Source organism: Haliotis cracherodii, unplaced genomic scaffold (genome assembly GCF_022045235.1).
Source record: "Haliotis cracherodii isolate W230 unplaced genomic scaffold, xgHalCrac1.p SCAF_9, whole genome shotgun sequence".
NCBI classification, from domain to species: Eukaryota; Metazoa; Mollusca; class Gastropoda; order Lepetellida; family Haliotidae; genus Haliotis; species Haliotis cracherodii.
Genome location: NW_027266343.1, coordinates 25,301,987 through 25,328,647, shown reverse-complemented (window position 1 = coordinate 25,328,647; position 26,661 = coordinate 25,301,987). Strand labels below are relative to the sequence as shown.

Genomic DNA, 26,661 nt, shown 5'->3' with positions numbered 1-26,661 from the left:
CAGCTGAGAAAGCCCATGTGACAACTGTTTTCATAATGTCCACGATTCTTTAAAAAAATCCATTGAGTTAGATAACAATGAGCAATCAATCAATGTTATATCGGCTTTGAACAAAGTATGTTGTTTTAACATCGGCACTTCACGCCAAGATATTGGGGTATTCCGTCTGCTTTAGTAAATATACACATGTAAATGCTTACTTTTGACAAATCCACTGTGCAAAATAATAGTGATTATTCAATCAACGTAATTTCTGCTGATCCTTTGATGGCGAGGAATGATGGTGGTCACTCCTCTTGCTGGGCTGAAACGTGCATATTATATAACATACATTTCACCTCACTTTAAACCGGGTTTCGGTTTAAACCTGGATTTGAATTGAATAAATACCCTAGACACACGAAATGCCTAATGGGAACCTTTATCAGGTAATCTGAGTGGTGCCTCCAGTAATTATACCTGTAATAAATTAACTGAGCATCAATTGAATGACGACAAATACACAAGTGTAGGGTTATACCAGATAACATGGATGACAACAAGGGAGTAGTTTACCCACGCAATCCGAAATCCGAAAATGCTTTCACTGCAGGGATGCTTTTCTTATCATAAACTATAACCACCAGAGGTATTTCCAAATAACGACATCCGATGAGCTTCTGTCGTTCTTTTTGTCTGTTTGTTAAGGCTGAAGAAATTTATTAACATGCGCCCTTTGTCCAAATCTTCATAGATCACGGGTAACCAATCAGTGTTGAAAAATGCGTAAAACAAATATTGCCTCCAAGTTTATTTAGCTGTCCTTGCAGACGGTAGCCTAGTCTCTTGTCACGCTCAGTTGCGTTAGCGAGCAATATCGACTCACGGCAGCTGGTGTGCCCAAGCGGCCAATGTCAGACTGCCGAGAAGAAGCTAGAGATTAGCGGCTTTAAACCCAACTCACTCACTGATTTCAGTGATTCGTTCTGATAAGTAGTGCCCCTTCTAACTATTCACTTATTATACCTGTTTTCAGTGTTGGAAACATTTCAATGTTCTAAAACAGATAATTAAATAGTTGGTTCACATACACATCGACCCGTTGGACGCGGACATTTCGCAATTTCATAAATCAATTTCTGAAGTGGTCTAACGGGTTCATTTTGTGACACGTGTACGTAGCAAAAGTGTCAGTTTAATGTAGGTATATAACGTACGGGCTTTGCCTTAAATATATGCAATATTATTATTACAGAAATACACAGACTTCTTTCTTTAGATACGCATGTATGTGTTTAAAAGAACATCCTTGAAAGGGGCCCGGGGGAAATATTATCTGGGATGGTAGGAGGCAAGACGATTGTGTTGTATTATTTTCCACTTACATAGAATTAACATTTCACGAACGCCCGATACCATCACTATTTGATAGTGATTTATAGACACATGCTCACGATACAGTCAGAATGCTTTTAGCAGAGATTTTCTTTTGAATATGGAAAGGATTGTGTCGCTTATTATGAAACTGTAGCATATTAAATATTTCACTAACATTGTTGGCGGGTGTTAGTGCAGTCAGTATAGACGCTTGAATTTCGAAATAAACCATTTGAAGTTTTAATCTATCTGTTGGCGAAACATTTATAGCTTATAGCTTATAACAAGCCAATTGGACATATCCGATAACACACTCGCGAGTAATCAGAACCTCTTTTACTTTCCTAAACATATGTTCGAGCTCAAATTAATTAATATATATATATTGAATTGTTTACAAATATCAAACGATACATGGAACCCATGTCGCCAATATCTTCTCTATCCAGGGAATATTTACCAGAAACAGTGTCAAAAGAAAACCAAATCACTCTATTGTGAAAAGCGTTTTTGTAAAACGATAGCCAATGAAGCGTGTTGATTGGTAAAACAATAGAGGATTATAGGGGCCGTCTCACAGGCAAGTGAGCGAAGCTCACGATGGTGAGCAGAGGTTTCAGCTCCGCAGGATCCCAAACAACCAACCAGGTCGAAGGCTGGCATTCTAATAAAAGTAAGCGGGGTCCGACCAGACACGCATTTATAGACGGAAGAAAAAGCTACAGAAACCGTGGTCATGCAGCTGAATGCCAGGGGTCGCCTGACACCTAAGAAGAAAAAAATTGGGCGTCTGATAACGCCCTGCAGACCACCCAACACCTGCTATGGGTGGCCAAGCAACCATTCAGCAATATCATGACACTGTGTCAAATTATGTTTGCTTGTAAATGTAAATGTGCTTATTTAGAAAGAGCAACATATGTACATTTGTATTTGAATTATCGCTTATGTATCCTTGACATGATCATCATGCTTGTGACAACCGTTACGTTCAGGCGTAGCGGTAGTAAACCCTCAGTTATATCTAAAATGTTAACTGTTCTTTAAACACGACCAGGTGCTATAAGCGTACGCATAGACAACAAAGGCACACATTTGAACCGACTGTCGCCGCTCATTCATCGTCATGTATATCATGAAGTAATTAGAGTATTGTCATTAAAGCTTCACGCCCGTCTGTTAGTTCTGTTAGTGAGACTACATCGTTACCAATTACATAAGCTTTGTAATACAAAGTTTGTATTGATATGTTTATCGAGACGAATCCACGTACGTGAGGGGTGTAAGAATGTTTTAATGCCTCACCGTCACACGAAATGAAAACCGGAGTCACTCGAATGGTTTAAGTAAGACAGTGACAATAAATAAGGGCGTCATGAGGGTCACACTTTACAGACAGGCGATAGTCAATTTACGTCAGACCTCTATACAACGTTAACATATGCTCCGATTAAATCCGGGGCGCATTCAAATATTATTGTCTTATCAGCAGCATATTGGGTGAATTATAACTATAACTGTCGGATGCTAAACGTAAGTTAGGGACATAAGACTTTAAAAATAATAATTTAGTTGATTTTATTTCGATAATAATTTTTATTATTATGAATACCTCCTTAACGAATATCTAATATCCGAAAGAAGATTGCAGCTCGCTTTAAAGTGCATTCTATCCTCGACAGTTTGATTTTTGCAATTTTTGCATATACGAATGCTGGTCACCACTCCGTAACAATTGATGCGATGGTATTTGTGGATTAGCCTTCAAATGTTATTACTGTAGAATATCACTTTTTGTAAGAATTATGAAGTGGACATTTGGAGGCGTCTCAGGATATCTTTCATGATGTGTTTTCTAGCATTCACCACTAATTATAACAGGATATTGGAAACATGTATAGACTGCCTGGCTGTAGATTTGTGATCTTAACAATTACCGGGTGTGACAAAGTATACTTGATCTCATTAGGGGATACCAAGGGTATCAGTTTAATATTAGAGGACGTTGGTAGTGAATACGTAATACCATGTCAATTTCTAATCCTTTCTTTCTCTGTGGGTAATCCTTTCAACCTGATGAAAGGAGGTCACTCAACCAGTTTGCGCATTTTTTTGTCAAATGTGTCTTTAAATGAAGGACAGCTGAACAAAGAGTAAAATCTATTTCCCATGTCACTTCCAGCTGGTGACATGTAGTGAACTTGACATGTGATGATGACTTTTCATGTTTATATTATAATAGTTTGTCAAACTGTAAATAAAACTGTAATATAAATTATTAATATATTCAATGTGAGGAAATGTCAGTACGGGATAATGTCCGAGTAGGGGACTGTCAGTGTGGGGGAAATGTCCTACTCTCCTTAAATATATGGTGTGGTACATAAAAAAAATGACCCAACAATCCCGCGTTGTAAATGTGCCTATTTTAGAACGTAATATGTGGCAATGAGTATGATAACCTTTTTATTCAGATCTTCGGAGAGGCAGCAACTGAAGCCAGCACTTGCTTGTTTTGTCCTATCCGTTTTACAAAACGTTCTAAAACAGTGTCAAACCATACCTACATTGTTTTGTGTGATGGATGATACAGGTACATGTTAACTCGTCTTCTTAACATTCACTTACTTCATTAGTGCAGCGCACACGTATAACTAAACACAACGACATGAGAAACATATTTTCATGACCTGTAGCCAAGAGGTCCTTGTCAATTGTAGCCCTCCATCCTTTAGTGAACATTAATAAACAACCGGTATCGATACATAACATGTTCTCTGGTCTCGAATCCAACGTAACAAGTTAATTAAATACTGCGTAGCAATCCTATTTCAGTGAAGGAATGTTAAGAACAAGACGACAAAATGACTGCATAGTGTAATGTGTTTGAAGTCATTGTTCTATATTCTAAGCAAACATGATACCACAGGATATGTAAGATGTTGCTGATGAAGAAATATGATCTTGTGTCAATTCAATTCAATTCTTTATTTCAATTCAATTCTTTATTTTTCAGTATAGCCATAGGCCCACGTACAAATACTCACTAAAAAATACAGTATAGATCTTGTGTTGCAAATAGATGGTAAACCTTGATCCTCGCACAAACCTATCGATATCGTTCATATCTGTTGCGCTTCCATCCTAATGACCATGAGTATTACATATGTTCTTAAATGTAAAAACGTCTTAAATGCCACTGATTAACGCTACTATTCCATTGCCTGCACAGCTGAATCTACCCTACTCCTAATGACTACAATTTGCTGGAAGGTGGATTTCATCCTCCACGTTTATGATGTTATATAATGCATGACTCTTCCTGTTATTTCGTGCACCTGCTTAGCATTGTGAGAAGACAATGTAATTAATGTTGTCTCGCTATAAGTTACATAATAAACTGTGGGGTGCTTTTTTTTTATTGGAGTAGATATTCTGAGTATATTCACTGTGAATAACGCTGCAGTCTGGTTCGCTCTCGAATGTCTAGAGAATAAAGAATTCATCAAATCACAACTATATCTGCAGACCCCGCCACCAAAAACCCTAATCTTTTCAGATTCATTAAGTGAATATAAGAAAACTATAACACAAAAAAACGCCCAAAACTAATGCAACAGATAATTAAAAGCGCCAACAATCTACGTATACAAGGTAAAGACATAGAAATAGTACGGATCCCTGCCCACGTTTGAGTGTTTGGCAACGAACACGCAGACAAAGCAGCCAAATCAGCACTAAAATTAGAAGAAGTAAGCATCAACCTACCAATGTACAAAAATTAAATTAAAAGTAACACAAAAGTGGAAAAAATAACTATCAGAAATAACTAAACTACAAACAGGCCACACTAAGTTAAACTCCCACCTACACCAAATTAAAAAAACACCAATCCGGGAAATGCCCCCACTGCAACTTAAAAGAAACTCCTGAACACGTAATACTATATTGCACACAGTGCCAGCAACATAGAATAACACTCCAATCCACACTAAACTGCAACAATCAAATGACACTAGCAACGGTACTAAACCCCCTAAATGACTTACAAACCTTTAAAGCACTAGGCATATATATCTAATCAAAATAGACCTGTAACATGTAACAAAGTACAACAAACAAGCTGCCAATAAACCTTTAAATTCTAAACCTAAAAAAACACACTTAGAACTACAACTACGAAAACTACATTTAGTCCCCCCTCCACCTTTTGCATGGCATATTTCAAAATTCCAAATTTGTTATCCAAATTGAGTAAACAACCCTTAAAGCCCCCCTAGGTTGCCCCACCTTCTCGGACATACCCTTTTCGACCAAATACTAAATGGCCTGGCGGGCTCGTGCACGAAATACGCATGTGTCGGAAAGTGCACGTTAAGGTCCAAATTTAAGTAAGTAAGTAAGCAGACCCCCCGTATCTGAGACACTCGACATGTGTATACGTGCATCAACTTTAGCACAAACCAAGTGTAGCAGTACTTTGTCTGATTAACGAGCAGAATTTCATCTTACAACTTAACACTATGTGGAACAGATAAACAACACAGTATTTGACCTATCATTTTAAAACCGTCTATGTATCATGTCTTTGAAAATCATTTACAAGTTCAACACATAAGGAAGACATCCTTAATTTGGAGAACACAATGTTTCGGAGTGTATACTTACTCCTTTACCTGATGAAGGAGTAAATATTACTTCGAAACATTGTGTTCCTCATAATAAAGTTACCATCCATATATTCTCTTCCTTACATGTATGTATCATCCGTGTATCACCTGGTTTCTACTTAGTTTTGAGGAAAGTTATTCCGTTTTCATAAGCACATCAAACCGAAATGTATTTTCATATATCCTGAATGCTGAATGCTAAATGCTAAACAGAGACTGTGATGGCCGCTGTTAACACTCAGCATTTGAGGCATTTACGGACGAACGCAAGTCCTTATTGTGTATGAATCAGATGAACTGAGGACCAAAATCGGGGTGAATCTAGAAAAAAAGTGTATTCAGGCACCACTGGGAATTGCGTTCTCATACACTACTCCCAATTCCGAAGACTATTGATAACTTATACAAATGAGTTACACACATCAGGGAATATAAACATTTGTCAATGAATTTCTTATTGATTAATATAGAATAGGTCATGCATCCTTGCGGAAAAAAACACAGTTTTAAGAACATATCCATGTAAAGCTTTATACTGTTAATGGACCTACCACCTACACCTCTTTAAATATAACACGAGCAACAGGCTTATACGAGTATAGCTCCAGGATAGATTGAACATACATCCGACATACTCGTACATGGGGAAGTAACGCACGACAGCATTTCTGAAGTGTACATGCACTGTACCAATATGGTGCCACTTTCTCGGCACCATTACCGACTTTTGCGACACTATCGCGCCACTTTCACGGCACCATCACGGCACTTTACGGTTTTTACTTTCGCGGCATTTTCTAGCCACTTTCGCGGTATTATCGCACCACTTTCTAGACTCTTTCGCGATACTTTCACGGGACTATCGCGAACGTATAGCGAAATAGTTTCGCAATACAGGGGAAGTGACTTTTGAAATGTAGTGCACATTGTCCTTGATTTCAGCCGACATACCAGGCCAGAAAAGAACATCTCTAGCCCGTCTTACACATGCTTCAGCTCCTAAATGGCTGGAATGCGCTCTTGCGTTCATCTGTGGTCACATTGTCACTGGTACGATGACATTCATGCCCTTGTAGAGGACACCATCTTGGACTGTCAGTTCGTCACACTCGCGTGTGTCAATACTCGCGTATCTCTATTGGCACTTCGTCCCTTGTGTCAGGCCATCCCGACATCACTGTTGTCATGAGGGTCTGTAGAGCTTGATCTCAACCTGTTGCAACTTGAATTTGAGCATGTATGCTGCTTGAAAGTCTCATGTAGTCTACTTGATTGATTTGAGCGATCTTGTTGAACAACTCTTTCTCTTGAGTGATCTGAAATATTTGATACTCCACATTATCAAGATTTCCCTTCGACATGGTCTTGATATAGGCATGACTTAGCATATCGGCGCTGTACATCTTTGAGCCTTGCAGATAGCTTACTGAGAGGTTATACTTCTGTAAGCGTAAGAGCATCCTCTGGAGTCTCTTCGGAGCTTTGTGAAGCAGTTTGAGAAAGATCTGAACTGGGGATTTGTGATCCGATTGAACGTTAATAACATCCTTGCCTTGAATGTACTTGTTGAATCTTACACAGGCAAACACAATCTCGAGACATTCCTTCTCAATTTGTGCGTAGCGACGTTCTGTCTGTGAAAGAGCTGTAGAGGCAAAAGCAACTGGCTGACCTTGCTGGAGCAAAGTAGCACCCAAACCTGATTCAGATGCATCACACTGAATGGTTACCTCATCATTCACATCATAACGCTTGAGCACTGGATCTGTACTTATGAGAGACTTGATTGTGGAGAAAGCTTCTATTTGTTGACTTTCCCACATGAATTCACATGACTTCTCGGTCACTCGTCTGAGTGGTTCACACACATCCAAGAGTCTAGGCATGAACTTTGACAAGTAGTTGATGCATCCAAGCAATCGTTGAACTGCTTTCTTGTCATTCAGACGAGGTAGATCGACTATTGCTGCAACTTTTGATGGATCAGGATGTAGACCTTTGCTTGTGAGATGTTGTCCCATATATGGTACTGTACTCAGATATGGTCGAAACTTCTTCCGATTGAACTTGAGGTTGACTTGTCTGGCTTGCTTGAATAGATTGAGGAGATTTCTGTTGTGATCCTTCTTGGCTTCTTCATGATTGTGACCGGAACCATAACACAAGACATCGTCATGGATTACGTCGAGACCATTCAATCCCGACAACGCCTCTGTTTGTCTTCGTTGATATTCCTCAGGAGCACTGCTTATCCCTTGTGGCATCCTGAGATAGCGATATCTTCCAAACGGAGTCCAGAAAGTAGTCAAATGGGAACTAGGTTCGTTTAGTTTGACTTGAAAGAACCCATCCTTAGCATCCAGAACTGTGAATACTTTTGCCTTTGAGAGCTTAGGCAAAATCTCATCTATCACAGGCATTTGATACTTGGGCCGTTTTATAGCTCTGTTTAAGTCCTTTGGATCAATACACACTCTGAGCTTGTGTGGCTTTTGAACTGCAACTAGACTGCTTATCCAGTCTGTGTGAGAAGTAACTTTGGCGATTATTCCATTTCGCTCCATATCGTCAATCTTCTCCTTGAGCTTCATCAATTTCAATATGGTACTCGCCTGGGAGGCATCCTAGGCCTTTGAATACATCACTGTATTCTTTGATTAAAGTCTCTAAAGGAGGTATATCTTCCTCTGAGTTCACCTGGTTCACTATCATGATCCAGTCCATGTTTACACATGTATTCCCATCGATGATCGGCCATGGAGCAATTTCGATGATATCAAAGGTGATTCTGCTTCAATTTCCATTGTATTCTACATCAACTGTGTAGGAGCCTAGAGGAGTGATAACTCTTCCATCATAAAACTTCATCTTGCTTCCATGTGGGTCAAGGTCGACATGATCTGTATGTAGAATGTCAATCAAATCTGCATACGACATAGCACTGCAACTCGCACCTGTGTCAAGTATGTGAATGGGTAGTAGAGTGCTTCATCTGTATCATAAATTGTGATTTGCGGTTTTTCTTGCTTGTGGAACCTACTCTATGCACTGCAAACACAGATTCATCTTCATCAGACTCATCTTCACTTTCACTCTGATCCGTGTAATCGATGATTAAACTTGCCACACTGTGAACACTTCTCACCATATGCAGGGCATACATTTCTGTTGATAGCGTGTCTGTTACCACAGTATTTGCATGATACATGTTGTCTGTTACCATGGTTACTTCTTGTGTAGCTTGTGTTGCTTTCACTCTGTGTCTTTTGTTGAGTCTTTAATTTAGTCTTTTGTTTGTCATGTGTTCTTCTCTCTTTTACTTTCTGATGTGCATGTACTGTTTCTTGCTTTATTTCTGACTTAATTTCTTCTTTGTGTGCTTGTGAAAGTTCTGCAGCTCTCAACAATTCCAAACATCTTTCTAGGTTCGGAACTGGTCTTTTTTTAAAAGTCTATCACGTGTGTGTTCATCTGTAGTACCTATCACTAGTCTATCTCTGATCAATCCAGATTCTGAAACATCAAATTCACATGTCTCTGCTAACTGACACAATCTAAAAACATATTGATCTACACTTTCTTTGCTAGTCTGATCTGCATGTCCAAATTTCACACGTTCAAACAATAAATGTTTTTGTGGCAGAAAATGTCCATTTAGTTTAGTCAAAATCCGAGCAGGATCTTTCTTTTCTTCGTTAGTAACCCCTAAACTGTTCAAAACTTTTACTGTTTCTATCCCCTTAACTCTACACAATTAACGCAGCAGCCTGAATTTCTTTGTTTTTCTCATTTAATTCAGTAGCAATAACGTAGAAGTCCCATTCTGCTTTAAAATTCTTCCAGTTAGAGGAAACATCACCCATAAGTTTCATTTCTTGCGGTGCAGGAATGTGATACGACGCCATTTTGGAATCAACGTGTTCTCAACAACGAACGCTTGATAAGAGTTTGAAAGTTCTAAATATCTGCAATGTCAGGCGTTTACTGTACTTTTAAGGTTCATCAACGGAATCAGCCACTTCTGACACCATGTTTCACTTGATCAATCAGCGTCAAGCTACTTTATATAAGCTTGATTGATGAATAGAAATCAAAACAAAGTCTTCATTTGACTCATGTATTCAGAACCATGCTACATCCGGTTACAACGCATTACGTCACAGGAAAGTAATTCCCATGCTATATAGAGATTGTATAAGGGAGTTCCACATGCACCAACAACAACAAGATAATCCAGTAATTAAACACTTACAGAACAATACTTATGTTTAATGCCAATTATATAATGTATGCTATTTCTTATGTCACTTTCAATACATTGTAAATTGTATGTGTATCATATTAGGGAGAGGCATTCAGATAAGTAAAATTTGTTTGTTTGCCAATCCCTCCACTTTATGGAAATAGAGGTTATCACACGAGTGTGTTTGGGGATGGTAAATATCCTGCATTAAGAATAAACATTGTATTTAGTGAGCTAATACAGGATATTTACCAAACACACAAGCGTGATAACCTCTTTATCATATAATGTCATTCTTTAATTCTGTGCTTCAAAATCGCTTTCTCTCTCTCACAAACATTACCAAAACATTGCGAGTTTTCCTGGAATGCGCGCATTAATATTTATTACGTCACAGGGTAAGTGATGTGTCAGTCAGACAGTGACAGTAGCCAATATAGTTCCAACTGAAATCTGTTTCTTATACAGTGGCGAAGCAACATATACGCAAAACAACAATTGTTTTTAATTGTCTTTCGCGGCAATCCATCGGTCTGTCCGCTAGAGTAACTGCCCTTTGTGAAAGGGAAGCTACTCTAACCCTAGTCTATGAGACGTCACGGCCACGGTCAGACGTTGTTGACATTCGGTCTGTCCTGTCATAACGTTAAGAAGTGTAGTCAGATGTACACACAGCAACAAAACGAAACATGGTAACAATTCAAACATATTTCGGCCAAATCAAACTATATTAATTTGTGGAGAAGGTTTCAAGCCGCAGAGGTCTACAAACAAAGATATGCATGGCTACTGATCCCGCTTGGCTAGGCCACGTGTCCTCGCAAAATTGTTTCGAAATTTATATCTCCAAAGTTGCCAAAACTTATAAAATGCCTTAGCTATGTCACAGTTAGACACTGATTTTCAGTATATTAGACTGTTCTTTTGATAATGATAGCAATTATCCCTGTAGTTTATCCATATTCCCGATGGTTTTTCTGACTTGATCGCCGAATGACGAGGGCGACGCCATGTTTGTTTATAAACAGTGAAAGTAGTCCCTACTTGACCTTTGATATTTGCATCTCTATCTGCATATGACCCCAACAGATATCGTTTTTATCCGTTGGCTTTATTCTGCTGAGAAACCTACCCATTATATGATAAATTTGTTTATCTTAACTGAAAGAAGTCTAATCGAATTGAGTGTATAACTAAAGTCAAAATAAAACTTGCACAGGTTAAAATCCAGGGTCCTTCCTTTTCGATCCGAAGTGCTACATGTTAAGTTTGCTGACGTGAGGCACTGTCTTCATCAGCTGATGAATGTCAACAAATACAACTTCAATCCTTATATTGACAGAAACAATCCATTAAACATCAAACTTTAATTATTTAAAGCAAACAATATCAACGTGGAGAGATGGAGTGACATCCCTTGGTTTTACAAACGGCAGAAAATGGTGGCTCCGGCAATGTCATTCACTTGAAATAAAAGTTGCACCCAATAAAGTTAGAGTTGGAAAGAAATCCAGACCCGGCTGATGCTGCAAATGGATTGATATTAACGTACTGTGAACTTTGCGTGTGTGTTTGAGTTGGCTTCTGATTATGGGATTACTGCTTGAGATGGCGCGATTGGATTTCCCAAAGCAATACACGACAGTGTGGAGCTCCGCTCGATTGACAACGTAATCACTTGACATACTGCATGTAAACAAGATTTGGTTCCATGTGTATACAAATTTTGGCGGAACTTTTACTACCAACATTTATTCCTTTGCAGGTGCATATCACGTCAAGGTTTGGTTCCTATCACACTGAAATTTGTTCTGGTCATGCAGGAACTTTCACACTAAATGTTCTACCTTGTGAAACTGTCAAGTATCTGAAAGAGGGATTTTATGATGGGGCTATATTAAAAATCTATTGGTTATTTTGTTTTTTGTTTTGTTTTTGGTACATGAATTTTATGCACGGAACAAATACTTGCAATTCCTTCAGTGTGTAAAAATTCCTATTAGACATTTCAATTAACATTTTGAAAGAAAAAAAAAATTCATTAAAACATTAATAATATCCCCAAGCATTACCCTTACTCAATATGCAATAAACTCATGAAATATTCAAAGGTCAAGGTGTGGTATCACTTTCAGGTGAATATGGTGCTGACGGCTCGCAGGAGAGTCATTCAACCTTTGCATCCTCTATCCCATCATGTGATGATAAAGTCAATGCCGAAGTGTTTTTTGAAGGTATGTCCACTTTGACATCCATAATGTGAAAGACACTTTTACACCTGGACTACAGGTTTACATTGTTACAAAGGATGCAGCAATACCTCACTGGCAATAAAATTCAGTACTATTGGTGTCAATGAGAAATCTTAAACCTTATTTCATTCAGCCCACATTTACAAGAGGTGGATAGTTTCTGCTCTGTTGTAGCTGTCATATTTTTTATAGCATTTGATGCATTGTATTTGTTTCACAGAAGAGAACTTCATTAACCAGACAACGCTGCTGTCATATGCACGTCAGGTTGCTCTTGGGATGGTAAGTGGTTTATGCAATGTTTATATTCAACATGTATGATGATCTATATCATGTTGAAATTTCTCTGACATGAGTGTCTTTATAGGCATTTAGAGGCACTATTATGGATATTAAAAACATTTATTCAGATGAATGAAGAGGCAAGAAGTAGCCCAGAAATGTTATGTATGTATAATGAAGAAGTTGTTATGCTTAATAATACTCCTTGTCATGATTGTGTAATCGATGCGACTTCATAAGAAGTGTGTTTCCATCATTCCCTACATTGACTATACTGTTGTTAGGAATGTACATGAGATGGCACATATCACTTCATTATTGCCTCTTTTTATTTGAGAATAATGTTGTTTTTCAGGAGTTTTTATCACAGAAAAAATTTGTACATCGGGATTTAGCCACTCGTAATATATTAGTGTACAGTCACCGCCTGCTGAAGATATCAGATTTTGGTTTGTCACGTGATGTCTATGAGACTAACATCTACCAGCCCACTTCCGCCCGGAAACTCCCATACAAATGGATGGCACTGGAGTCTATATTTGACCATGTCTTCACAACAAAGAGTGATGTGTAAGCTATTCATTACATCCCATTATAATATCACAAATGTATATATCTCAATTGGCTAAACAGATTGCAAATAGATTTATTTATACTTGTAAACATTTTCATTCAATGGCCATTATAGTAGCATGTTACAAAATATGTCATGTAGTAGGGCTGGGATGGGTAACTCGGGTACCCGGGTCGGGAGGGTACTGAGTAGGACCCGGGTACCCACAGGACTACCCTGACCCGTGGTTAGTCACGTGATATATTGTTTAATGACAAAAATTATCTGAAACGCTATGGTTTCACTACAAGTCACTAATGCTCACATTTCTTTCTGACTATGCACCCATTCCTTCTGACTTTTCACATGGGTGAATAAAGATATAATTTAAGTCAACTTCAGAGCATGCATGACCAAATTGTTTAATACATGTTTCTAAATACGTTTTGCCAGGGGTATGGTAAAAAAATTCCCAATCAGACATTTTGTACCTATCTCTTGAGACCTACAGTGGATACCCGGGTAGGGTCGGGTAATAGAGGGTTGGGTACGCGGGTAGTAAATCTAGACTCGTCCCAGCCCTCTTAAGTAGACATTTCTTTTTAAATTTTGTGATGTCTTGTTTTCCTTTCTGTTATGACATTGCTAAGCTATCACAGAAACTGAAGGAGAGTTCTCTTTTATTTCTTGTGTTTGTAGGTGGTCTTTTGGAATACTTTTGTGGGAAATAGTAACACTTGGTGGTTGTCCATATCCTGGTATCCCCAACAAGGATCTGTTTCGGCTGCTAAAAGATGGCTATCGTATGGAAAAACCAGATAACTGCTGTCATGAAGTGTAAGTAGATCATTTAACTGTCTACATTTTCTCATAAAGGCCAAGCACATATTGTTGTCTAAACGCAAAATCACATTGAAGTTTAATAAGCATCATACTTTAAACCATAAGCATAAATACAACTGGTGTCAAGGCTTCTGGTTGTGCTTGAGAAGGAGTAGGATGCGGGTTTGAGCTGCTCTGAGATACCCCATGGGCGTTAAAGCAATCATCAACAAATGGCTACAAAATAACACTAAAAGACCTTCTACGTATGTCTATTTGTTGTTAGTTTCTTCATGGATTTTTGAGTGAGTAAACTTTAAAGATTTTGCACTGATATTACAAAAGCAATCATGGCAGACACTAAGTCCAGGATAAGCACTCGCTCAATGGCTAATCAAGAAACTCTCATATTAAATGTTGAGAAACATATCTCTGAAAGGTTAGATGGCATTAAAGGTGATATTGACAAATGTTTGAGTAATTTTGAAACGAAATTGGGATGACAACAACAAGACGAGATCACGGAGGTACATGGGGAGGCAGACAGGTTGAAATGTCAATAATTTTGATAATTTTGAAATAACTTTTCTCCAGGACAGGAAAACTATTTGTTATTTTATGGAATCTGAGAACAACCAAGTCAAGTGCCTGAGAAAGTACTGAGAAAATTGTTTGAGAATGAACTTAACTTTTCCGAAGCAACTGTGGATAACATCTACTTTATAGTAGTTCACCTTTGTCTAGGAAACCCTTTCCAAATGACCAAAATCCAAACGCCCCAGCCCCAATCATTGCAAGTTTGTGTCTATCCCGGACAGAGACATGGTTCTCGGGGTTGCTAGGCTGCTAAAGGGAAAGAGAATGTCCATCCTGCAGACCCTTCCACCCAAGACGAAGAAGCAGTGTGCTATTTTATATCGGAAATCTACAGAAATATATGTGCCTCAACTTTGGGTGGACCATGTATTAGAGACACGTACTAGTGTAGCTCCCCCTGAGTCAAGCACACTGTGCTGAGTGGAATTCTGAACCCCCCATATCAAGCCTATTACCTCTGAACGGTGAACATCTACTGTATATCTAGAAGTTAATGTGATTCCCCTATTACCTCTGAACGGTGAACATCTACTGTATATCTAGAAGTTAATTTGATTCCCCTATTACCTCTGAACAGTGAACATCTACTGTATATCTAGAAGTTAATGTGATTCCCCTATTACCTCTGAACGGTGAACATCTACTGTATATCTAGAAGTTAATGTGAGTGCGAATTAAATGCGAAAAATGCGAGTGGTCTTTCTTCGGATGAATGAAACTCGCATTTATGTCTCTAAAATGACTATCAACAATAAGACGGCCTCACTGCACACTTTGGAAAGCGGAAATACCAACTTAAATATATATACACAAACACGGTTTATTGAGCAGCAGTTGTAACAAGTACAGAACAATGTCATTTTAAGAATTAAGAATTGACCTTCACTTTGTGTGAGTTCATTGGAGTATGAACCTTCATAGAGTGAGGGCCAAACTGTATGAACGTCGGAGCTCTGACATTTCTCAATGTATACTGAAACACTGAGACCAAGAATAAAGGTTCTAAATGATCATAAAGAACGCTTATGCATGTTTTCATGCTAGGGAATTCCCAGGGGTTTCCCCAGGAATGTGGAAGTAGTCTGTCAGCGTTTACGTCATTTCAAGAACACGATCTCATGAAAAACGTATGAACATCAAATTGTGTCGTTCATACACTTATGAACGTCAATTTCGTGGTCATGTTACTGTCCTCTCGTCCAATGGAAAAGCCGTATATCGTGTAAACTTCAAATTAAAAAATTATTAGGAATTACACAATAGGCATCTGGTGAGTTATCACTGTGGTGGTCCAGAGTTCTACCCACTCATGTCAAACTAGGCATCATTGACCACTCCAATCAGTGAACTGTTGTTGGTTCAATGATTTTATTGCCTTTGAACTATCTTATTGGCTGTCAACAGAATAAACATAAACTGTGTGTTGTTTTTAGGAAAACACTGTGTATTATTAGGTGTCTAGCCAGGAGAGCCACATTTCAGAAATGGCTATGGCCGGTAGAGCCACATTTTCAGCTGAGAGCATTTCACCTATTCTAGCGGGTAATTAATTAATCTGATTACCGATACTTTTAAATGAGTGTCCCACATTTAAATTACATCCTCATCTTCACTACAGACAAGAACATTGAACATTTCTTGGGACATTAGTTAGAGGGTGTTTCTTTCACTTCACCCAATGTATCTGGAGGAGGGTGCAGAAAGAAGGTCTGGTGATGGACTTTAAGGAAGATAAGGAGGTGAAGAAGCTGGTGAGAAGAGCTGCTGCCCTCCCTCTAGTACCTCGTGACAAAGTGGATGATGTGTGGCTTGATGCCATTGCTGACTCTCCTGCTTGCCCTAAAGTGACTGCCTTCATGGACTACGTGACAACCAGTTGGGTTCAAGGAGGGGCCTTCATGCCAGAGATTTGGAACCATTTCGAAAACCAAGGCCACCGTACCAATAATCACCTGGAAGGGTGGCACAACAAGATAAAGAAACTTGCCAGGAAGTGTCAGAACCTTCACGAAGAAAGAAGTACAAGGCAATCGATGCACGTATTGCGTCCCTCAAGATCCAGCTCCTGAACCAACACCTGAGTGAGATGGAATATGCTGACCACGTGGGCAACCTCCTTCATCTGCAGTAATGACATAAAATCCATTTTGATATTCATATGCTATTCATATTTAACAATGTAAAGTTTTGATGAATACGTTATCCTTGTTGAATAAAAAATGAGAAAACAAGACTTGTTTTGTTATATACGGTAACCTGTTAGAATCACAAAGCATGTTTTGACAGCATAGCCGCGAGAGCCACATTATACACTCACGCAACCATAACCATTGCTGCGAGAGCCACATCAATTTGGGCTATCTATTTTCGAAATGTGGCTTTGCCGGCCTGTAACCTATTATTATTACGGAAGTGCTTTACTCAGTGCTTATAAGTGGTGCTGATTGATTGGATTAATTTAAAGTTGGATTAAGGTAAGGATATCTATCATTCCACTGGGGATGGGGCGGTGGAAGTAGCATTTTTGGCTAGGGGTCAGCAGTCGTATTATGTTGGAGATGCATTAATTTCAAGATTTACAGTATATATAAATAATACAGACAACATCTATTAATTTCAGTGGATAGCATTTTCTGCCTATTAACAAGAAAGATGAGTTTCCCCGAGTGTCACCAAAGACAGTGAATGTCTCTGTGTGTAATATTATTTGCACTATTGATGTGCACTTGACTTTCCAAAGGATCTGAATGACTATTTGGTAATATCCCAAATATCTGTATTCTATATTATTAAACTTTTGAAAATACTATATCTACAGCATCCCACCACTGTCCAATGTCAAATATGTAGGAGATCACATAATTTAGTGTAATAACATAGGCGTAAGGGACATCTGGTGGCTATTTTTAGAACCAATTAGAAAATTCCTATAAATTTGATGTAAGTACGTCTGGAAGTTGTATGTATCTTGTAGTCAATTATCTCTCTTATAACTCACACTTTGGCCATAAATCATTCCTTTTGGTCATTTGGGGTGTGTGATTGTTTTCCTACTTGAGTGCTTGAGCTGCGTGTTGAATTTTCCGCCACGAGCTATGATGTGCCGAGCTGAGTATGGTAGGAACGCCCTGATTGGTCGCGATCAGGGTTGCTGGCCAATGGCTGTACGACAGGAGTTTCCTCTGATTGGGTCAAGGGTCAGCCTAGTGGTATGTAAGGACCTGGTACTTCAGCATTCAGTGTCTTATGAGCTCGGGATTCCCGACAAGTAAGTCCTCTCAAGTTCGGGGATATTTTGACAAGACGCCTCTATAGTTAGTTGTAGAATTGGTTTTTATGTAGATGGGTGGGGGAAAAATTAGGATGTAAGTAGAATCATAAGTATGTAGGTAGATTTATTCATATAGTTTGTGTAGGGGTATCCTTGGGGGAGAAGTGGGGTTAGGAATAAGTAGCCTTAGGGTAGGTAGAAATATATAAGTAGTAAATGATAGACAGCTTTCTTCCATGTGATTGTTGAATTTCTTAATTTTATATTCTGTTAAACATTTTATTTTTGTTATATTAAAAATTCATTATATTTTCAACAAGTCTTTTTGTCCTTATTCACCTGCCTAATGCATGAACTATACTACAGAGTCTCACAGGAGTGTCCCCAGCTAGCTGATTCATGGTTGAACCACACATTTACCATCATATAAAACACAACGCAAAGGGCTGTGAGTCAGCAGTGGCATTCGATCTAGACACTCTGCAGAGCCAGTGAACTCTGCTGTCACTGGGCCACCTCAGGCAAGGCGCACCTATTACAAATACATAAACAATATGAAATCTGCACATAGTGCATACCAGCCAACAATGGCAGTGGATGACTTTGAGTAACATATATAAATGTTTTTAATTACATTGTATCTTTGTTTACAAGTATCAGCTGATTATTTTTAATAGAATACAACTTATGTATTGTGAAAAATACTAACATTTAGTGTAGGGTGTGAATGATGGTATTACATAACATTTCGAAAGATTTTGTAAGCACAGCAAACAAATTATTTTGCTTTAAATACTACTATGAATGTTGGTATGGCTTACCAATTGTAACGCAAATATCCAAATACTGATACACAAATTCATATTGTAAAACTGTCATGACTTCTAAGGTCGACAACATTGGGTGATATTGTACCTTCACATGTTGTTGTCAGTGCACTGAAAGATTTCGTGACGACATGGGCGTGCATGTAATGAGCAGGCACCAGTAACACACATCCTTAAAGCTACACTGCCTGTTTTTCTGTTTTGCTTTATTTTTAAATACTATTAATTTCAACCAACTTTTGGGAAGCTTCTATCTATAAGAAATTATAATGGCTAATAAGCGAATAGGGTATAATTTTTCATTTTGATATCCGGTGATATCTGTGGCATAATTACTTACTTGAGTTTGTTTATGTGAGTTCACATGTTTTAGCACAGTGACTAGAACTTTAGTTTTAAACAGGAAAGATCTTCCTGTGATTTTATGTTATTAACTCCTTTGATTATTAATGACACAAAAGCTATACCCATGTTGTTTCATTTTTATGATTGTTAATGTCTTTCATATTTCCTGGGTAACCAGCTCGGAGTATGGTGTCAGTCTTAGAAATGACCAGATGTTCATCAATTTAAAAACACAGGCAACCACATACAATTTTCAAATTAATATCTTTAATTATGTATTATGATAGTTTACTAAATCTTAAATTCAGTATATTGTCAAGAAAAAGAATATCATGCATAGTCGAAAATGTTACACAAGAAGTGCTTCTAGCTGTGCTAAAACACTTAAAAATCCTATAACAAAACTGCAGAGGCTTTCACAGTAATTTCAAAACAGTAATGTAAGAAGGTTTTTCAATTTCTTAGACAGAAAAGGGGAAATATATATTGTTTACAAGATGTTCATTTTACCACTGATCAAGTAATAAAACAGCAGTGGGGATATAAGGAATGTTTCTCAGCTGTTTTAGAAGTAATGTGTGGGTTACAACTTTTTTATTTAATAATAACTTTGATTCTAATGTTTTGGAAAATATCGTAGATTCAGTGGGAAATTACGTAGCTTTAAGACACTAAAAGATGGTACTAGGCATTGTATCTCAGCAAGATTACAAGCCTTAAGGAAATCTATGTGCCAAACAAGTTCATTAATAGGCCTAACAATTGCATTATTCCAATAGAAATTAGAAAGTCAGTGTTCAGTGATATAACTAATTAAGATATTGAAGCTACACGGCCACCCATTCCTATCCAGGCTACTTTCCATTGTTTTGTGCTTAACAATTATATATGAATATATCTGCTGCCTCATCTTGATGCATCTTAATAATTTGCTTGGACAAACTAGATGTATAAAGCATAATACATGACTAAACAAATGTGTTAGGCCCTGATTCACACTTGCAGATGGGATACATATAAGCCTAGTCATAATACAATTGGTTCTTCTATACATGTATACATGTCACACACACTAAGAACATGTACACTAACGTGCATATTAACAATATTATTTAAATGTTACTGATCAGTTAGTGAGAGTTTACATCTTAACACTTAATCAACAATATTGAAGCTATCGACATATGTTGTACAGTCGTGCCCCGCTTATACGGACTTCAGATATCCGGAAACCTCGGTTCCCGGACGATTTTCATTCAAAACGAAATAATTACTATATAAATTTACCTGTATATACGGAAATTCAGTTTCTGGAACCGGACGGTCATTTTCATACACAAAACACTGAAATGCACTCAAAATTGATTCACTTATCCGGACAATACACTTCCGCTGGTGGTAATCCTTTGATTCGTGAGAAGTCAATTAACCAAGTGACATTGAGTTACGTTTGAGACGAGCTTGTTTATTGTACATGTAATCCCCTTCAATAAATATGGAGTCTGTGGAGGTCAGAGGTCAAAGTTGACCTTGATTATGTCTTACGAGAACATAACGAGGCATTGTTTTATATCTAGGGATTAAGATTACCTGTGTGTATTTTCTCGGTATAATAACGGTGAGTTGTGCGATCTTCCGATTGCTTCACACACGATTTCGCCGAAATTAATTAAAACAATATCATAAGTAATTTTGTTATGAATTGCATAATTGAAGGGAAGTAACTCTTCCAGTAAGAAGCTGGTTTCAGTTATACGGAAATTTGTTTATACGGACGAATTGTGAAATGACGTAAGTGTCCGTATAAACGAGGCATGACTGTAATACGTTATCGAAAAAACAGAGTTTACTTTCTAGAAATATCATGGAATGGTGATACAGATGCATTTTTGTCCCACTGTTGTGTGGTTTACGAAAATCAGCTTCATTGTTTTAATTTTAAATGATCACTAGTTTTTCACAGATAGCACCAAGCAACATACAGCTCTCCTGTGTGCAAAGGCGGAAAAAATCCTCACTTCTTTCCTGTGTGTGCAAGAGTGAAAAACTACTTTCTACTTGTCTTGTTTTCTGGTAGTATTAAATTGTTATTCAACTATTGAGAAGTTGTCTTCAATAAAGATGACATTCACATAAACATAGCAAGCAATTAACAACGTGTGTGGTCTGATCTGACGTTGTTTAATGAATAATTTCCATACTCATAAAAGCAAGGAGCCAACGTATGGTTCTCAGTAGGAAGTGACAACTTGGAGATGATGGCTTGCGGTATATACAGTTTTACTTTATACATGTAGATATATATATACAAAAGACACTATGTGCCAGGTCAGCACATAGTGGTAGTGGTTGTTGTCTAGGTGCCCCAGAGCACCCAGCCTAACCCTAGCTAGGCTAAGGGTAAGACCTTTCTTTCTTCTTTTTCCTCAATCTCTCTTGACCAAGGCTTATATAGCCAAGGTCACCTGACATTTAGTAAGTAATAAACATAAATGTAAACAGTAATTCATCAGCAGGATGGCAGACGGTCGATGTGCACAAAAATGGGGATTAACAATTAGGATTAACATCTTATAAATAACAGCAATTAAGTGTTTCAAGGCATATAGATGTCATGGCTCCAGGGTAATGAGGCTTTTCAATTAAATGTTCTTCAGACATGGGTCTCGTAAATCAGTCGCTATGACACTTCTTTGATAGGCATTTAGAAGTTGGAGTACTAGGTAGGCTGTTGAATCCATCATGGCGTTGTCAACCTCTGCCTCTTCATGCACAGACTCCAGATTCAGGAATCAGTGACCAAGTTATCTTGAAACGAGGTATTAGCACTTTTGTCAGGCTACAGAAGTAAACATATTACCATTGGGGAGGTATGCACTCTTATGCATGTCTCCATGTACAGATCTATTACATAACAGAATAATATAACAACATTGTAGCTATTACTTTGAAAAGATTAACTATAAAAAAATACAAACATATTTTGAAAAAAAACCTAGTAATATGTTTTCACAACAATGGCTTCCTGAAACATTTGTTATTGTTTCAAGGAACATGGGGAATTAAGTTGACACATGGTATACATGATACTGTTCACATTGATATATCTACTTTTCTACCTTTATATTACATAACTATTTAAACTGAAATGTGCCCTATTCTCATTCCTGATTCTGCAGGTACCACATGCATACTTTAACTTGTTTTATCTTCTGTGTTACACATGTGCGCTTTATGACAGTATAGGAACTTGCATCTATAGGTAGGTATGCTACAAAATTTCTTTGCACCGTGTTGATCCTCTGGATCAAAGTTGTCTGGTTCATTTGCTGTAGCAGGAACACGAGAGGCCTAAACGGTGACTGATCAATTGTTCCATATGTAAAACATACCCAGCAATCTGCTGTACCAAAGTGCTACGCTTATGGTTATTATTATTTTACATATATACAGTAAAAGCTTCAACTGAAATAACTTGATGTTGGAATATTTAATATCTGATAAAATATGAGTTTCAGATACTATTCATCCCACCAAATCACCGTTAGATTGGTAGAAAATGTGTATACAGCTGTTTGCTGGCTCAATTTACGAGAAAATGCACTCAGTAATCTATATTTCTGCATATAAAACAATGCCTAGCAGAACAGAAAATACAATTTAAATGATAAATCATCATGTTTAGTGATAAGATTTTCCCAAAAAGATAAATTATCACATGAAATGTTGGTGGTATGATGGCTACCTAAGATCAATGTCATCTTTGAGATAGTGAGTGAGTGAGTATGGTTTTACGCTGCTTTTAGCAATATTCCAGCAATATCACGGCGGGGGACACCAGAAATGGGCTTCACACATTGTACCCATGTCGGGAATCGAACCCAGGTCTTCGGCGTGACGAGCGAACGCTTTAACCACTAGGCTACCCGACCGCCCCCATCTTTGAGATAAAACATGGTTGAATAATGTTTTGCACTTTAACTTGTACAATCCAGGGACTTGAGTAATTGTTCAACCTCAAGAAGTTGTCTGGACATAATGATTTAAACTGAATGCAGAGAGTATATGTTTTCAAGATGTACTGCATTAGGCAGGTGTTATCTCAAACCAGAAGTGTGAAGTAAATAAAACTTTCTTATGAAGGTAGCTGGAGGAGTGTCATGTACTCTTTAAAAGCTGTATTTCTCTACACATGTGCAAATTTATTAAGCCAGAAGTACACTTAATTAACATTCTAAGGAATGTGCCTAGTGGCACAGACTTTCTTTTTTGACGTTGTCTTGCATTAGACTTAAGTTTTCTCAAACCTGAAAGGATGTATTAAAACAAAAATGATATAACGCTCATGTTAGGTAACTGGAAGCATTGAATTCCTGTTTTAAAGTCATCAGATCCTGTGTTTTCTCTGACCACAAGTAGTGTCAGACCAGAAATTAATGCATTTCAGTGTCAGACCAGAAATTAATACATTTCGGTTCCTCATAATGCTGGGAAGAGGCAGTCTGGTTTGATGTTGCTGGCATGTATTTCCATAAACCGAATATGTCATGGTATCAGACTGGAAATACATTGTTATGAAATGATAGCTGGGATCTTTGGGACATAGCAGTGAAGAGGTACTTCTATTTATGCAAACATGTTTATAGTTATTTATATGGCTTATAGGTAGCACAAGGTTGTAGAGCAACAATGATTTACATCATTATTATCACATCTGATGGTTTGCCACATAGCATTTTTAATTTTGGACCTTAATGTTCCATCTCATATGTGAGAATGTCTGGAAGTAATGGTGATGCATTTTTCCAGCTATCAGATGATGTTGTCATGCTGGCACCCCAGGCCAGAAGACAGACCCTGTTTTGCTGAACTTCGGTACAAGATGGAGACACTGTTAGAGGCCACCCGCTCCTACATTGACCTCACAGTCAACGTAAGCCCTGACTACTACATGCAGGACTCTAGGTAATTAAACAGTCCTATGTATACTAACGGAAAAACGTAACTGTGCTTCATGTAAACTTCAATAAATAAATTGATTCTGAAAGTAAATAATGCATCTTTCAATGCATAATCATGAAGACATTTCCTCGACTTTAAGGTCGTAATTCACAATGTGCATGTGCATGTTAATGCATGGCCTACAACTTGGATGTTTGTGTGTTTGTTGGGAGCATGATACAATGCCATGGCTTCCTGAAAATCAACATCTATTCTTCGATTGTTAGAAAATGAAGTTGCCAGACATTTTGATGTTCAACAAAAAACAATATCATCTCTTTGGAGACGTTATCTACAGCAGGGGAACACTCATGACTTGCCATGGGCTGGTCGTCCATGTGTGATGTCATCACACCAAAACAACCATATTAAGCATTCTACAGAATCCATACCAAACTGTGACATGCTCACTTCTTTAGTAGCTTCCTGATAGCCAGATCTGCTGCTGCTAGCTTGGTTCCGACTAGATGAAATTTCAGGATGGGATGCTTTTTTGAAATGCAGTTTGTATCCATGGGCCACAACATCTAGCATCCAGCGGTTGGGCGTAACCTGCTTCCAACTTTAGGCGTATGACAGAAGACCCCCCTCCAACTGGCCCCGGAGTTGGCATTATGTTGATCCATGTGCCTTTGCAGCTAGGTTGATAGTTCATACTTCGTTCAGTTGGATCTTGTCTGACCTCGTCTATGACATGTCCCAATTTGCCGTTGAATGTCATGGGACCAGATATTGGTTGTGTCATTATCAACCTCTTCGTTCCATTGAAAACAGCTCTTGAACAATTCTGTGCTAGTAGTTGTTGACCAGAGTAGCTGTGAAGACATCCAGACTTGGGTGGAGAGTAAGTCTTCCTGCATTCTGACTATGGTGTCTAGCAGGCAAATTGCAAAGGGCCGAGAATATGTTGAACTTTGAAAAATAACAGTCCCTAAACTAACAAAACAAATTAACATGCACAATAGGACTAATTTTTTCCTTCTTAATGCAGGTCCAAAATATTTCTCTGGACTCGGTATCTTCATCCATTTAAGAGGTAAATGCCTATGGCCATAATATGCAATGTCATTCATGTTGACATCACTGATGAACATGTATCATTAATATAAACAACATATCATTTATCCCATACAGTGAGGACCAGGAGCCTAGTCAATCACCAACCAATCACTCTCCTGAACTGGTCACATTGGACACATCCTCAAGCAGAGGAAACAAGGAACATAACTTGGATGCCTATAGACCTGCAATGTCAGGGGACAGTGAAAGTGGAACTGAATGTAGTTATCATTCTGAAGACGATGTCAAATGTCCTGAACTTGAAAGGACATTAGAATATGATCTTGACCCTGAGTCAGACTGGTCCACAGGCAAGACTAGTGTAGCTGTTCCATTAGTGAAAACATCTTCATTGGCGAATGGTATGGTTAGCCTGCTGGGTAAGATTGCACTGGGCAGGCAGGCTGTCCGACTGAAGACTTTCCCTGACCGAGACATCCAAGATTAGAGAAAACAACATTCCTGGAATTGGTGAAGGATTTCTGGCAGAATAAAGGTGTCACTTTTGCTACATATCAATGGATAAATCTTCACTATGAATACACATTTTATTACTTTTGTGATTGTGTGTGTTGCTCCTAGCACTGCTGCTTCATTCTACATGTACATCAAAAACCAAAGTTAAAGTCAAAGGTCAAGATCACAGCAATCACATTTGTAGCTATTCTTGCTTAAAATGTTTTTCATATCACTCTTAACTGCTTAGAACATCATATGTACAGGTACAATGTATTTAGTATCTTAAAAAAATTCACAGAATCTACTTTCTGAAAAAATACATTAAATTTGAGGACATATGGCATTTTGGGCGATTCAATGGTTACCATGCATTTTCATTTGTGGCACAGAAATCCATTATATCATAAGTAAAATTTAATAATATTTGCACTTATTTATTTATTTGTTTGTTGCTAGGATGACAGGAGTCGTACAATATGATTTTGGGTGTATGTCCAAGATAACCGGGACTTTCAATGAATTTCTGATAATTCAATAAATCAAACATAACATTAATGGTGTACTTTATTTATATGTTTTAGTGATTGATTGCATAACATATAATTGAACTGTTTACAAACATGCACATACAATTGTTCAAAGTCAAGGTCACTTGGACAAGCTTGATAATTTCATAATCAGTTAAGTGTTTTGTACAGTATACCATTATGACTTGTAATTTGTAACTTACATATGGTACTTCATGATCATTTCAGACACAGGTGATTACTTTTCTATATTACAGTTATTATATTATTTAATTTTTGCAAGTTCTTTACAGATGTAATCTTCGTTTATAACGTTTTTATATAAATGCATGGCTGAGGTCGGTAAATGATCATTATATTGGCCTATGATTTCCAGACAGCATCCAAATAATGCATT

At 37.9% G+C, this 26,661-nt stretch overlaps 1 protein-coding gene across 1 annotated transcript in view; it reads left to right on the top strand.

Annotated features, from left to right (window-relative positions):
* The window catches only part of LOC139452658 (tyrosine-protein kinase receptor torso-like), a 381,001-nt gene extending 354,665 nt beyond the window's left edge, over positions 1-26,336 (top strand). Inside the window, exons 17-22 of the mRNA XM_071234197.1 lie at positions 12,405-12,503; positions 12,742-12,803; positions 13,159-13,373; positions 14,056-14,193; positions 24,028-24,183; positions 25,354-26,336. Of these exons, the coding sequence (XP_071090298.1) occupies positions 12,405-12,503; positions 12,742-12,803; positions 13,159-13,373; positions 14,056-14,193; positions 24,028-24,183; positions 25,354-25,726 (1,043 nt within the window). The 3' untranslated portion in view covers positions 25,727-26,336. The remainder of the gene's footprint in view (positions 1-12,404; positions 12,504-12,741; positions 12,804-13,158; positions 13,374-14,055; positions 14,194-24,027; positions 24,184-25,353) is intronic.
* Positions 26,337-26,661: the final 325 nt, after the last annotated feature.